The 15,479-nt window shown below is 55.6% G+C and overlaps 1 protein-coding gene across 5 annotated transcripts in view; it reads right to left on the reverse strand.

The window, feature by feature from the left end:
- The window catches only part of STRA6 (signaling receptor and transporter of retinol STRA6), a gene marked incomplete at both ends in the record, with an annotated part of 29,023 nt that overhangs the window by 6,279 nt on the left and 7,265 nt on the right, over positions 1 to 15,479 (reverse strand). For 3 of the 5 annotated variants that reach the window (XM_079699517.1, XM_079699516.1, XM_079699514.1), the window contains 10 exons: positions 2,317 to 2,479; positions 3,417 to 3,478; positions 3,751 to 3,827; positions 3,994 to 4,061; positions 6,287 to 6,409; positions 7,736 to 7,902; positions 8,086 to 8,109; positions 8,693 to 8,832; positions 10,399 to 10,484; positions 10,767 to 10,833. In XM_079699517.1, coding sequence (XP_079555643.1) covers positions 2,317 to 2,479; positions 3,417 to 3,478; positions 3,751 to 3,827; positions 3,994 to 4,061; positions 6,287 to 6,409; positions 7,736 to 7,902; positions 8,086 to 8,109; positions 8,693 to 8,832; positions 10,399 to 10,484; positions 10,767 to 10,833 — 977 coding nt within the window. Of the gene's footprint in view, positions 1 to 2,316; positions 2,480 to 3,416; positions 3,479 to 3,750; positions 3,828 to 3,993; positions 4,062 to 6,286; positions 6,410 to 7,735; positions 7,903 to 8,085; positions 8,110 to 8,692; positions 8,833 to 10,398; positions 10,524 to 10,766; positions 10,834 to 15,479 lie in introns of all 5 variants that reach the window. The other 2 variants (XM_079699515.1, XM_079699513.1) reach the window with 2 other exon arrangements.

The raw sequence follows: 15,479 nt of genomic DNA on the forward strand, positions 1-15,479 counted from the left end.
AAGCCCTGGGTCTGCGCAGCTCTGCCCTGCTCCAGCTGCCCTCCTAGAGCCAACACGGTGCCAGCAAAGGTACATTCTGGACTGTTTCTGCCAGGAGGTGAGGAGCCTGCCTGCTGAGCCTGCCCAGGTGAGTGAATAGGTTAATTGGGGTGAAGGGTTAGCCAGCCCCCTTGGCCCCAGCCTGGCCGTTGGTCTCCATTTGTCTACCTCTTGCTCCTCTCAGCCTCAAATGTGTCCAAACTTGGGTCCCTCCTAATCCTGGTACCATAAAATCTTCCTGCACTTTGCCTCCTCTGGGACTCTGCATCTTCCCCCTTCTGGGCCCTGATTTTGTGGATCAGTCTGTCTCCCCTACTCAATCAAGCGGCTCTAGGGCAAGGTTGCCTTTAGAGCTTCAGCACCCATTTTGCAGGTAGGAAGATGGAGGTCCAAAGGAGTAAAGTGGCTTGCCCGGGTCACACAGCTGGTAAGTGATGGAGCAGGAATTCTAATCTAGTCTGCCTGACTCAGAGTGTGAGCTTTCTGTGAATGATGCCAGGCTTATAGTCCAGGTGCCAGGTGGGCAGCCCTAAAACAGGCTCTTGAAGCTCAGAAGACATTCGCTTCTTAGGCTAAGAACAGACCAAAGGGTCCCCAAGCTCAGATCTAATCTCAGTTCCATCCCTGGCTTGCTGAGTGCTTGTGGCATATCTCTAATCCTCTTGGGCCTCAGTTTTCCTTGTCTGTGAACTAGAAGGTTGAACACTGATCTGTTTGACCCCTGCATCCAAGGAGATCCAAAGTGGGAGCATTTGGGCTTGGAAACTGCAGCATGTGACTAGAAGTGTCAGATGTGTTGAGTAGAAACCAAATCCATTGTCCTGGACACGTCACTTCCTCCCTCTGCCTTTTTTTATTTTTTATTTTTTTTGCGGTACGCGGGCCTCTCACTGTTGTGGCCTCTTCCGCTGCAGAGCACAGGCTCCGGACGCGCAGGCCCAGAGGCCATGGCTCACGGGCCCAGCCGCTCCGAGGCATATGGGATCCTCCCAGACCGGGGCACGAGCCCTTGTCCCCTGCATCGGCAGGCGGACTCTCAACCACTGCGCCACCAGGGAAGCCCTCCCTCTGCCTTTTGATTTGCTGCTCTGTGAGATGAGATCAATGATGCTGACCAAACAGGGCTGCTGTGAGCAAGGTGTGAGCTTGGATGTGGACTGATGTGGGCCATGTCTGCTCCTGCCTGTGGCCCAGATTGCAGCCAACTTGGAAAATCTCCCTGGAGATGTCATTTTCAGCCCATCCAGAACTTGTCACCTGTCTATCTTATGGGCTTTGGCCACAGTTCCAGGGAGCAGACACACTCAGGAAAGTGGTGGGAGTGGTGGTCGGGGAAGGAAGCAGTCACTGCACACACCTCTGCCCACTCCTACTCCCTCCCTGATGGTAATGGAAAGAAAGAGCTGCAGAGCAATCACACCTCCACCTGCAATACTGGCAGCCTAGACTCTGACCATCACATGTTACTCCTCAAGAGCCAGGGTGCCTTTGCCAGGCACTCCCAAGCCAGCAGAGGGTGCAGGCCCCATGACACCTGACCACCAGGCTTTGTCTCAAGGTGATGGAGAGCCCCAGCCTGGGCATCAGGAGATTGTGCTCTTCTCTTGGCTCCCGTCTGTCTGGCTGTACCACCTCAGGTGATTCCTTCCCCATGTGTCAAGTAAGGATACTTCTCAGTCTCCTCCACAGGGCTGTGGAGGTGGCGTAGGTGGGAAACAGGGCTAAGGGATAAGGAGGCATCAGACCACAGAAGGGGAGACTAGTATAGTTCCGGGGCCCAGGAGCTCATTGTCAAGGGAAGGAAGGAGAAAGGAAGTGCCTGGAGGACAGGGACTGGGGAAGAGAAAGCATCCGCCCTGCCTGAACCCACCCACCTGCCATGAGGAATAGCTCAGAATCCTGGCACACTGTCCCACTTCACTGCCTCCTTTTCCCCTTCCCCACCCGCAGCAAAGGCCCGGGACTGTCCCCTTAGCTCACACATACCACACCCTCCCCCATCTCCACACCTGCAGAGCTGGGCAAAGTCACTAGGGGTAGGGGTGGGAGACACCACACAAGCTAACAGGGGCCTTTAGCACAGGTGACCTTAAGGTCTCAGAGACTTGGAACTGGAAGCTCCAACCACCGCAATTTGGAGATGAAGCAGCCAAGACGCAGAAAGAGGAAGGGACATGCCCAAGGACACCCCACATGTCCGCAGCACCTGGGACAGAGCTCAGGTATCCCAGCTGAGGTCCCCACTGCTGGCCCTCAGGGGCTCCCGAGAGGCCTCACCTTCCACAGCCCACAGGTAATGCTTCACCAGCTCCACCACCTCCTGCCTGTCCTCTGAGAGCACGATCCCAAAGCCAGCCAGCAGGTAGGAGACGTCCGTGGTGATCCCTGCCCTCACCTTCTGGATGGTGGGTACCACGCCCACCAGAAGCAGCAGGGCCACCTGGAAGAACCTCCAAATCAGGGCGGCAGGGCCTGGCTGTGCTCACACCAGGCACTCCCATCCCAGGAAAAGTGTGTTCTGAGACTTCAGGGAAGAAACTCTGGCAGCACACGGGCTGCAGCCACATGCCCACCACCCTTCACAGTGTTCTTATCTGTCCCTTAGAGCAGCATCCTTGTGCATCTAATCAGCACATTACCAACAGATACGACTTTAGCCTCATAGGCCTCAGATATGCTTTCAAGCAGCGCAAGTATATGTGTCTATCTCTGACTGCCTATCAATCATCTATCTATCTAAACTTCAGAATATAAAATTTCCAATTTTTCCATGTTGGAGAAAGCAAAGTGTCCTATAAATGAGCACAGGCGCTGAAGATGGACAGACCTGGATTCAAATTTTGGCTACCCTGAGATATTAACTGTAGGAACTTGGCCAAGTCAAGTTCATCTCTCAGCCTCAATTTCCTCCATCTGTAAAATGGAGAAAAATCATACCTACCTTCCAGGGTTTTTGATTTTTTTTTTTTTCTGAGGGGTGGGTAGTGGTGGTGGGGATTTATCAAACATGTATTATCTCACTAAATCTTCCCAACTAAAAGGAAGTAATTCTATTTCTTCCATTTCACAGCTAAGCTAATTGTTTCAGGGATGTTGAGTAACTTGCCCAAGGTCACTCAGGAGGTAAATAAAGGAGCTAGGATTTAAATCCACATTTATGTGACTCCAAAACTCTTGCTCTGACCCTATGTGAGCCCAACAAGAGTTCCCATCCCCTCTCTTCTGGGTAGGCCAGCATTCCCAAGATGGCCAGAAGCAGCTGGACAGGATTTGGGGCGGGGCTTTTGGAGAGCTGAGCTGAGGGCCTGAGCCATCTCAGGCTCGGGGGTTGGGAGCAGGGGTCCAGAGGCAAATGGCACTACAGAGGCAGGACATACCTGGTAGATGGCCGTCCCTGTCAGGGTGACTGAAAGCACCAGCTTCAGGGGGAGTCGGAATCCTGCAGTCCCCAAAAGGAGGGGTGTGGTGAACCCCAGCACCATCCAGCCCCGGGAGCCCCATCCCTCCCAAGAGGCCTAGGAAAAGAGCCAGGGCTCACAGGACCCTGGACCACCAAGGCCAGGCCAGGGGCTTCCCCTTGTCCCAAGCTGGGGTTGTTCTTCCTGATGACAAGAGTTTTGGGGAAAGGAGCGGACCTTCTACTGCAGTTGTTCTACGCAAAATAGGGGTGAGGTCACCTGTCACTCTTGACCTTAGCTCCCCACGCCATACCTCGCTGTGGAGTGTAGATGTAGTGTCTGAAGTAGATCCAGGCCCGGGACAGGAAGCCCTGCTTGGACGTGTGGGAGCTGCAGAAAGACCCAGGCAGGAGGGAGCTCTCAGGAGAAGCCCCTGCCCTGAGCCTGGGCTCCAGGGTTTGGTTCATTCCTCATCTCTGCCCCACCATGCTGCCCAGTGCCAGCCTCCCAAACAAGCCTGCCTGCCCAGGCCTGTCCCCTGGCCCTAGGACCTCACCTGCTTTTCAGCTTCTTCTGGCAAAGGAGGGTCCTCAGATATTCTTCAGAGTAGCTGTTCTGCAGCCCCTGTGGCGACAGACAAATGGACAAGCAGATGGGACCTGTCTCGAGCCATCCCTAGGGCCCTGGCTCAGGGTAGGTGCACGTACAAACCTCTTGGCTTTGGTGGAGTACAGAGAAGGGCCATCCCGTGGGGATGAGGTCCATGCCCCCCAGAGCTGCCCTTTCCTCCTCGTAAATAAAAGACTAATCAGTCTCCTATCTAAGAACTCTCAATGCAGGGAAGTTCTTCCTAAGGTCTATCTCCAACTCTCTCCAGCTTTACTCAGTCACATCACATCACTGCTTTCCTCCTGGCCCTCTGGCCTCTAGTAGCTAAGACTGAAGCAAAAGGGAACTTATGTCCCACGAGCACATCCGTGACCAGGACACGGGATAGGGCCATTTCAGGTCAGATCCCCCCAGCCCTCTCCTACTCCAGGGAGATCACAAGGGTGACCTGATTTGTCTAAGCCACATTCCAGGCCTTAAACTCCCTGCCAAGTGGCAGAGGCCCACAGTAAGATGCAGTGAGCCCCTGACCCCTGACGATTAGGCAAATATAGGCCATTGTCACCTGTTGCCATGGCAACCCTGGGATCCAGGGCAGGTGTGGGTCAGCTCAAAGCTTGACTGTGTCCTTTGAGGCTTAAAACTCTTTGACCAAGGGCCAAAGAGGATTTTATTTCTCCTAAGACTTCCCAAGAGGAAAGGCATGCAATGGAAGGAGAGGCCGAGAAGATCCCTGGAAGAGAAGGGAAGGGCCTGGACAAGGTGCTGTGTATCCTGGGGAGCTGCTCCCCTCTTCTGAGCATCTGGAGGGCAGTAGTGACAAGTACTGAGGACACTACTGCTACCCTGTGAGAGCGAAACCCGGAGTCAGGTGGGCCTGTGGGGGACCCAGGGTCACCCCGGGGATGCTGAGCCCACCAGCCTCTTCTCCCTTCACTCTTCATCCCTCCATGGGGACCTCACTCCTTCTCTGGCTTCAGTCCTAGCCCCTCTCCTGAGCTCCAGGCCCACAGTCCAGCTCCCCGCCAGACCCCTCAGCGCCACACACCTACAGTTACACATTGTCCCCCGCACACCTGCTCTCATCCAGCATTGTGTATGTCAGCAACTGGCGCCACCACCCACCTGCTGTCTGTCCTAGATGCCACCCTTCAAGCCTTTCCTTCACCCTCCACATCTGCAGAGCAATCAGCCTTTTGCATCTGTGTCTTTAACCTTTCTCAAGGGCCTCTGCGGAGCAGTCTCCCTCTTCCTCCTCTCTCGCCAGGAAGAGCACTGGGCCCCGCCTCCACCCATGCTCCCAGGTCAGCTGGATGAGCCCTGGTTGCACTTCTCACAGTGCACTGTAAATATATGTTGCTGCATCCATCTCCCCCAGCACACTGGGAGTCCTGGAGGTCCGACACAAGTCACTTGGCTAAGTCCATAAACCCAGCCTAGGGCCTGGCACAGGGCAGGTGCTTAGAAGGTCTACCTAATCTCAAATAAGATTGCCATATCTTGTAAGAATTCTCTCTTGCCATGATATATTCATCCACACACCCACCTACTCACTTACCAAAACTTCAGAAATATTTGCTGAGTGTCTGTTATGTGCTAAGACCTGTCCGGTGCTGCAAATCATGAATGAATGAAACAGATGCAACCCATCTCTGCCCCTTCACTCATGCTCTTTCCTATGCCTGTAATGCTTTCTCCTTATTCTCTCCCCACTCCAGATCCTCTCTGTCCTTTAGTCCATGCTATGTCTGTCTCCTCCAGGAAGCCCCCTCAGCCTGCCTTAGTTCTCCCAGCGCTCCCCTTTATCTAATATTATCCAACCTAGGGTTGATTCATAATGCAGTTCTGCCCTGGGTGCTTCCTGAATCATGTCAGCATCTGCAGAGCTCCTACTAGGTGTAAGGCTCCTGGCCTGTCTCATTTCTCCAGCAGGATCCTCAGTGTTTCAGAAACAGAGCTATGACTTCCCTGTCTTCTGGCCCACTTCTCCTTTGTTGAGTTCCCACTGTGCAAACTTTGGTGCCCCAGGCATCCTGGGTGCCAGCCGAGGGCCTGGCCTGGCCTTTGCTGGGGAGGGAGGACCAACCAGTCCCTCTGCGACTCAGCAAACATTTTCTGAGCACCTATTATGTTCTAGGCTCCACACCGGCCATGACCACATGTAGGGGAACAATAGATATGGGCAAGTCCAGGGTGTCTTGGGTGCTGAGTACGAGCCCACCCCAGCCCTGCCCCTTTACCTTGGAACCCGCTGCTGCCCCATGACTGAAGCTTTTCACCAGCTGCACTGGGTACCAAAGGCTCAGGAATCCGAGGCCCAGAAGGAGAGGCAGAGAGGCCAACAGGGAGTAGTACCTGTAGATCTGGATGGACAGACAAACACCTAGACACACCTACCTTCTGCCTCCTTCCCCCAACCGAAGACCAGGGTCCACTTCCCTTCCCAGCTCACAGGGGGCCCTGAGGGTGGTCTAGGGTGCATGGGAAGGCTTCTGGTTCTTTCACTACCGCCCATCCAGGGCCACTTGGCACCCACTTCTACTTCCCCTTCTCAGGCCCTGAGAGTTGCTTGCCCTTCTCCCAGGCCCCTGGACTCCCAGGTCCCTTACAGGAGCCAAAGGGAGTATGGGGGCTGGGATGGGGCCTGAAACGGGGGACATCCACCTTCTATGTCCCTACGTTCCTGGTGCTTTGACACAGGCCTGATTTTTTCTATTACAGTTTGCAACCTGGGCATCTGGGAAGTACATGCTCTGCCTCCTGGGGTTGAGGCCCTCCTAGGGGTGAATATGTATTCATCTATTTGTTAATTCAATATGTTTTTATTGAGAGCTTAGTATGTGCCAGGTCCTGGCTGGTGAAAAAGACCAACGAAGTCCCCGCTCTCACGGAAACCACCTAATCTTCAACTCTACCCTGAGGGATTCGTGTTATCAACTTCATTTATGGGGGCAGGGCAGGGTGGGGGGGAACCTGAGTCTCAGAAATGTGATAAGGTGTCCTCAAAACACCTAGCACCACCTGGCATCATTTCGTATATTTGTTTGTTTGACTGTATGTCCCTTTCTAGAATGGCAGCTCTTGGGATGTCAGGGACTTCATCTGTCTTGTTCACAGCTGTATTCCAGGGCCTGGAAATGTCCCTGGTGCAGAGTATATGCTCAGATATGTTTGTGGAATGAACAAAGGAAGGAAGGGATAAAGCTGGATTCAAACCTGGGTTGTCTGACTCTGTAGACCACACCCCCACCCTTTGGGCTCTGGACTGGTCAGCTTCACACCCCAGCCAGCTCCAGTGAACCAGGTTCTGAGGTTCTGGAATTCTCTTTTTAGCCCTCTGAGACCATCCCCCAGCTCAGCACTTGCGTCCTCCAGCTCTCTTCACTCCCACTCCAGCCTGGCCAAGGAAAGTCTGGGAGATCGATAATGGGGGGATTTCAGGCTTCCTCTCCCTCCTTCTCTGCCCCTTCCCCTCCTCCTTCCCCCTCCCAGACTGGAAGCTCCTGAGGGCAGGCCAGGCTGCTTGGTCCCCAGCCTCTCCCACAGAGGGGCAGAACTTGGAATGAGCATGTGTGTAATGGCGTGGAATCCTGTGCAACAGGGAAGCAGGACAGAGGGGAAAGGAGCCACACTAGTTTAAGCAGCTCCTCCACGCCCCACCGCCCAGGCCGTCGTGAGTCAGTGGTTACCTTGGGTGACACTGGACACTCTGCACTTTGCCAGACCTGGACCCCCAGATGAGCCCAGGACAGCACACTGCCGAGCAGGTGTGCGGCTCCATGCCTGACCGTGGCACAGACAGCCAGGGGATAGTAGAGGGCAGGGTAATAGAGCAGAGCCAGTATCTTCCACGGCCCTGGAAGGCAAGACAGGCAGAGAGACACAGGATGGAGGGGCAGATGTGGGGCCTGGGTCCAACCCACCCAAGCTTCTCTCCTGTCTCCCTCTTCCCAGCCCCTCAGCTGATTCCGTGGGCAAGAGCCCTGCATGCAAATCCAGGCTCTGACTAGTATCAGCTCTGTGATCTTGGGCAAGTTACCTCTTGGAGTCTCAGTTTCCCCATCTGTAAAATGGAAATAATATATAGTACATTAGCAAAGATAAAATGAGAAGGTATGTGTACAGTGCTTGAGCCCAGTGCCTGAGTTAGTACTCAATAAATTAGGCTACTATTTTATTACTATTCCCTTCTCTGACCCTCAGCATCTGCCACTGTAAAATGGGGCGAATATCTGCATTTTGTGGAGTTGCTGTGAGGATCGGATGATCTAAGGAGGTCATGTTGCAGGGCGGTGGTTCCTCTGGATGGCAGCTGTCCTTTTTACCATCACCTCCTTGAGCCCAGCTCAAGTCTCCAGGACCCCTCCCCACCCTTCTGCACGCTCACACGGGACTGGGCTGTCTTGGGGACTCGGCCTGTGCTCCCTCCCTCCCGACGGTGGGATTTGCACAAGAGCAGAGAGGGCAGTATTGACTCAGGACAGAGCAATGGAGGTTTCAGGCACTGTGGTGGGACAGTCGGGGAGGGTAACGGGACAGCGTCTTCTGGTCTATGGCTCATGACTGGAATGGGGAGCCCCAGTGCTCTGGATTCCCACCTGCCCCCTCCCATCAATCCAGCCCAGGGCCTCAGCTGTTCTGGGTACCTTGGCCGGGTGGTAAGGCGAGAGTCAGGAAAGGCAGTGGGTCCTCAGTGGGGAGCAGCAAACACAGGGAGCTGAAGAGGACCGTGAAGATGGCAGCAGGCACGGTCCGGGGCCTGTCCCCAGCCAAGAAATCCACAGGGCTGGTGCAGAGGCAGGGGCAGGACAGGGGGGAGTCGCTCAGGCCCTGCATGCCCATTACCACACACCGAGTTCCATAAACCGGGGAGGTGGAGTCAGTTCCACTTTCCAGATGGGGAAACTGAGGTCCCTTCGTGTATTCATTCCACAGATGTCTGTGTAGTGCCTCCTATGTAACCAGATCTGGGCCCTGTGGCAAAGTGACTCAGGAACATCCCCTGCCCCACCCCCTGCAACAGGCAGACACAGAAGGAACAAGCCTGAGAACTGCTCCCTCCGCCCACTCTGGAAGCTTCAGGAAACAGCCGCCTCCACACTAATCGGTCTGTCTGGGCTGGCTGACCTTCAGAGAGCTGGAGAGTCACAACATCCTTATGCAACAGCCGCCACCCTGGCCTGGGAGTGGCCCTGGGGCAGAGGGCAGACAGCGGGCATAGCTGTCCCAGGCATCACCCCTCTGGGCTCAGGGCAAGCCTCAGACCCTCTGCTTCTGTGCTCCAGCTTGCCTTCATGCCCTGAGGGCTCCATCCTGCTTCGGTCTCCCTCAGCCCTCCCCCAGGCAGGGCACACTCTTTCCTGGGCCAGCCAGTGTGGCAGAAACCCCAGGTTAGTTCCTCACAAAACCAACATGGCAGGCCCCACCTCAGTGTGCAGCCCAGGCCTGGCGTGCAAGGCTGTCTACACTGGGGCTCCACCTACCACCTCCCCCAGGCCTTTGGTCTCTCCCACACAAGGCTGCCCAGTCTTGTCTCCTCAGGGTCATCCCCGTCCCAGGCTCTGGGGTTGCAGGGCTGAAGGAGACGGGGAGAAATTTTCAGCCAGAGGGACTGGAGGGCAATCCCTCATAAATCTGCCTTGAAGCATCAGGGTCCAGGTAACACCCTCAGGGAAATGAGGGTCAAGATGGCATGGAGTGGGGCTTCCCTGGTGGCGCAGTGGTTAAGAATCTGCCTACCAATGCAGGGGACACAGGTTCGATCCCTGGTCCAGGAAGATCCCACATGCCGCAGAGCAACTAAACCCGTGAGCCACTACTACTGAGCTTGTGCTCTAGAGCCCGCGAGCCACAACTACTGAAGCCCGTGCGCCTAGAGCCCATGCTCCGCAGCAAGAGACACCACGGAAACGAGAAGCCCGGGCTCCGCAATGAAGAGCAGCCCCCACTCGCCGCAACTAGAGAAAGCCCGCGCACAGCAACGAAGACTCAACACAGTCAAAATATTTAAAAAAAAAAAAAAAAAAAAAAGACGGCGTGGAGTGATCATAGCCTGTCGAGACCATGGGCTGCCTGAGGGGGTGTGTCCTAGAGCTGGGCCCTCTTGGGCTCGGTCTCCCTGGGGTCTGGAACAGGAGTGGGTGCCCCTGAGTGGGTCCCTCCCCTTCCCTCAGGGGGTCCCAACTAAGCCTGGAGATCTGGGTGGGGATGGGGAGACCCCCCCAGACTGAGAGAGTTTGGAGTGTCCCGGAGGCCAGAGCTGGCTTCTAGGTACCTAACAAGCCACCACCCTCCCAGAGTGGCCCTGTCAGCTGGGCCCCCTGAGCGGGGGTGCCCAGGCCAAGGCACCAACCTGGGGAGCCCAGGCCTGCCGTGCCCACAGTGGGGCCAGAGCTGGCGGCGCTTCACCAGCATGGCCAGCAGCAGCAACACGAGGATCTGAAAGGAGAGCACAGAGGAGGGCTCAGGTGCCCAGGCCTTCCCTGAGAGGCTGAGTCAGAGCACTCAATCCCAGGACCCCCTACCCCACAGTGCACAGTCCTTCAGCAACTGGGGACTGGCTAGGAGGTGACAGAAGTTTGAAAGGTTGGTCTGCATCCTGGTTTGGGTCCCCACCCTGGGAGAACTCCCGGTACCCACTCCCATATTTGGGCTCCCCGTGTCTCCCTTCACATCCCCCTGTTCAGGCTGGCAGTAGGCGGCAAGCCAGTTGGGACTCACCGACAGCACGACCAGGCAGGCGTGGTAGAGGCCGGGTGGCACGCTGGGGTGGCAGGAGGGCACCAGCCTGCAGAGTGAGTGAAGGCTGGGTCAGGCCAAGTTAGGGAAACCCCAGGTGTGCAGTCCAGTCTGGGGTTCCAGGCTGTCTATACTGGAGCTCCACCCACCACCTCCCTTGACCCTCTGATCTCTCCTAGACAGTTCACCTTCTCAGGGCCATTCTGGGCCTCTCATGACCCTGCAGTGTGCCAGTCCCATGCCCAGCTCTGAGGTTACAGGGCTGAAGGAGACAGGGGGCTCCCAGGGGAAGACATGGGAGAAACAGAATGGGCCAGCTTGGCCTTTCTATCCATCAAGGCCCACTTCATTCCTCCCTCCTCCAGGAAGCCTCCCTGACTGCTCCAGGCCTCAGATCTCTCCTCAAAACTGTGGCTGAGCATACTGCCTGGGTCCGGCAATCAGCAATTGGTCCTATGATTTATCCTTCACTCACTGGAATCCAAGTTTGGTCTGTGTCTCTGACTGGAATGATCTACCTTGGTCTTCCAGGATTTATGTCTCTTCTCTACCTGTTTTATTAAGGGCTGAGTCACGTGGCAGAGAAAGGTATCAGGTAGGAGCCCTGAGCTCAGGGCTGGATGTGAACCTGGGAGAGCTGATAGGACTGGGTTCCTGGGGGAGGGGTAGACCTCTGGGTTTGCCCAGTTGGAGCCTGGGAGCACCAGAAGGAGGTAACCAGTGTGGGCAAGGCCACCAAGTTCTGGTGGGTGAGGCATCAGAGGAAGCCCTGCAGCTGCGCCCTCCCTGCCGCAGGCAGGGTTCACCCACCCAGCTGGCTCCTTCCTGCTGTGTGGAAAAGAGGGATCCCAAGGGTGAGCCTGAGTACTCTGTGGTGGAACACCCTGAGCTTGGAAATCCCAGAGAGTGAGAAGCAGGAAAGAACCCGGTCACATGGGCTTGTCCTTGGGGTGGAGGGACAGAAGACGTGTGTTTTGTGCAATTTCTTGGCCAGGGCAGAGCCAGCCTCTTCCCAAAGCAGGAGAGTAGGTGCCATGTAGGGGATCAGGCTCCTGCTGTCTGAACTCAGGCCTCACACTCCCCACTTGCAACTCTGAGGCATTTTACTCGAGTATCTGGGGTGGGGTTTGGGTGAGGCAGGGCCCCTCACCAACCCCAAGAGTTCAGAACCACCACTCCAGGCCCTCTCAGCCTGCATCTCGTCACCTGACAAAGTTCTACTCAATCCTGCACCCCCCACCAGGCCCAGCCAGGGCAGGAGCTCTGCAAATTGTCCCTGGAGCAGCCTGACCATTTCCCACTCACCCCAGACCAGGAGCCACCCTCACCCCCATGGACCCCTCCAGGGCCCTGTCTGGGGGGCATCTCTGGCCCTTTCTGTACCATCTGGGGTCCCCCATCTACCCTTTACTTAGCTCAGTTTGGCTGAGGCTCATGGACCCTCAAATGTTTGAGGTCTGAGCGACAGAAATTTGGCTTAGCAAATGTTTGGCTGACAGCTCGTGGACCCACGTTTTGTGCTGTGGGACAGGCAGGATGGCACAGACACAGAGAACGTTATGTCAGGGAGGGTGGGAGCTTGATCTTTGAGGGGGCACAAGCAGATGCTAAAGGATGCAGAAAAGGGAGAGAAATTTGGGGCAAGGCCTCAGAGGGGGTGGTATTTGAGTTTGAAAGATGGTGGCATCTCTTTAGGCAAATAAGGGGCAAGGGAGCTCCATGTAGAGGAAAGAGCATGAGAAAGTGGAGTGACAGGCAGTAGACAGTGTGGCTGGGGCCAGGCAAGGTTTTCAGCTTGATTACAGTGCAGAGGGCAGGCTGAGAGCCGGTAATAGCAGGCATGGGAGGCACTAGGGAGCCACTGAGGGCGTTTGAGCAGGACAGCGTTCTGGATTTTAGGAGATTTCTGTGGCTAGATTTGAATAACACCAACAACAGTAACTAGTACTTACTAAGCATTGAGTAAGTGACAGGCACTTTCTATGTATTAACTCAGTGAATTACCTAAGAGGTGGGTGCTATTAGTATCCCCCTTGCATAGATATGGAGAACAAGCCCCAGAGAGGCTAGGTATCTTGCCCAAATCACAGAGCTAGTAAAGCACCAGAGCCAGAATTCGAACTGAGTTAGTCTGACTTCAGCAGCCGCATGTGACCAGGATGCGAGAGGCAAGGAGTACGTGGAGGAAGATATTAAGTTGAACCCTATGAAACTGCCATTTCTTTCCATCAAAAACAGTTGAGTATCAGCATTTTCAAATGGTTCAGCATAAATGTCAGGCAGTATCTCCGAGGTATTTAGGTGGAAGACTTTACATGCCTTAATGTAGAGGAGCAGAGAGAAGGGGAGTGTCTGGGATGACTGTAGGGTTCTGGGCCTTAATTCCAAGACGAAGAGTGAGGACAGAGTCAAATGGAACCCAAGGAAGCTGAGGCTTGGTCTTGGGCAATTCAGAGGTGGTGATGGGCACTCAGGGACAGAGGCCGGACTGCAGTATGGTGAGGACACTGAGACAGAGAAGAAGCAAGGCAACTGTTTCTAGAAGTTTGGCTCTGAGTGAGAGGTTGCAAAGGGCCCCATCCAGAGGGGAGGGCAGAACACATCTGTGTGGGTGAGAGGGAAAGGCTGGCTGTCTGGGGTGGGGGTCTGTGGGCCTGTGGTCCCCGGGGGGCCTGGAGCCCTGCTGCCTGACCCTCTCCCTGCTTCCACAGCAGAAGAGCCTGCAGATCACCCTGGCGTTGACCTCTCTTGGTGGGAGGGAAGGCCATGAAGGAAGTCTCCCAATTTTGCCTTCCAGGCAGCCCTTTGAAGTGGTGGGGAGGTGACTGACATCCTGGATGGCTGCCACAGATGTATTTGTATCCCCAGGCTCTGGATGGGAAGCTCGGTATTGATGGTATGGGTGGATGACACACGAGCATATGGCAAGTAGGGCCCATAACCTGACCAGAGGAGCCTCTGGGGGCAGGAAAGAGCCAGCTCGGCTTATACACATCAATCCTATGTCCACAGAAGACCCCAGACAGAGCATCCCATTGCCATCAGACTCACCCCCGCCCCCAACCTCTCCAACCAGGTCCTGGCACCCAGGGGGCACTTGGATAAATGTGACCAGGAGATTGAGTCCATCCCAGACACTGTCACCAGTGCCCACAACCTCGACTCCAGCCTGCTGGGGCGCACTGAGGCACAGGGGGGACCACTGTCCAGAGCTCCTCAAAGCTTTGGTGCACCACCTCGCCGGGGTGTCTGACTCACACAGGGAGAAGTGAGTCCAAGTTTGCCTCCTTGGGATTGCCCTGGGATCCCAGCTTCCCACTCCCACCTTTGGCAGGAAGTTCGACTTGGTTTGGCCAGGTAAGTAGATTCAAACAAAGCTCTTCATTCTTATCTGCAGTGGGAGGAGGGAGCTACAAATTCTAGATGACACCCACCTTAGGGGTAGTACTCCTCATCACCTAGTCCCTGCCATGCACCCAACTTTATTCTAAGGCCATATCTAAATACCTGAGCCACAGAGCTGGCTGTAGGCACCTGGCCCCAGCCAATGCCTGGGCCCTGAAGTGGATAAGGACACAGCTTCAAATTAGGGCCTTAACTCAGGTCAGATTCTGTGTCCTCTTGGGGCTCCTGGGCCCATCTCCATTCTGCTGCTTCTCCCACCTCACACATACACAGCAGGAACCTGGGGAGCCCTGGGCTTTCGGGGTCAGCCAGGGCAGGGGAAGAGGGCACACTTTTGCTGACAGCGGGGCTGCTTTCCAGGTGGTCAGAACCCCGAGTTCTCCAAACAACATCTCCTTCCCCCAGGCCTGGGTGGGGCCTCCATCCCTGCCGGGTGACCCCAGACTGGCCAGGCCACAGCCCTGGCCCCTGGGGAGGCACACGAGCATTTTTCCCTTCTCCGGTTTTGGTTGTTGATGGAGAACAGATGTGCACACATCTGGCTCGGCAACCCCCAGCCTCACCTTTCTAGTTCCCCAAACCTTCAGACAGGGAAGGGAGGTAGGGTATGGGGCCAGGGCCAGGGACAACAAGGGGAGAACTGGGCTCTGGGGCCCATGCAGGCAAGGCGTCCTTGGCAGCATGGGGGCACCAGGAGGCCCAGCTCCTCCGCCAGGGTACCCAGACTAAACAAAGATAGAAGGGATCTGGGCAGAGGCGGCTGTGGGCCGAGTCCTCAGGCCACACTGGGCTGGACTGAGGCCGCCTCCCTCTCCTGGGCTGGCCCGAGCAATCCTGCTGAAGAGAACAAGGCCTCCTCATCTTCACGGAGCCTCAGACCAGCCAAAGCCAACTGGGGCAGCATGTTTCCTCAGACCTCCCCCTGCCCCAGGCCTGCCCAGGGAACCTGACGCTTGCTAACAGCATACCCCAGATGGTCACCACAGGGGCCAGTAACACCTTGAAGGCAGGCCCGACTCCCTCAACCACTCACCCAGGACTCTCCACCCTGGTTACAGGCCAGAGTCACCCAGGGAGCCACCGCAGCCCAGCTGGATCTGAGTTTGCAAGGATGGGGCCCAGGAATCTGCTTTTTAAACACACCACAGGGAATTCCCTGGCGGTCCAGTGGTTAGGACTCAGTGCTCTCACTGCCAGGGCCGGGGTTCAATCCCTGGTCAGGGAACTAAGATCCCACAAGCCGCATGGCACAGCCCAAAAAAATAAAATAAAATAAAGTCAAAAAAACAA

This window comes from Hyperoodon ampullatus (genome assembly GCF_949752795.1).
Source record: "Hyperoodon ampullatus genome assembly, chromosome: 3".
In the NCBI taxonomy this organism is placed as follows: Eukaryota; Metazoa; Chordata; class Mammalia; order Artiodactyla; family Ziphiidae; genus Hyperoodon; species Hyperoodon ampullatus.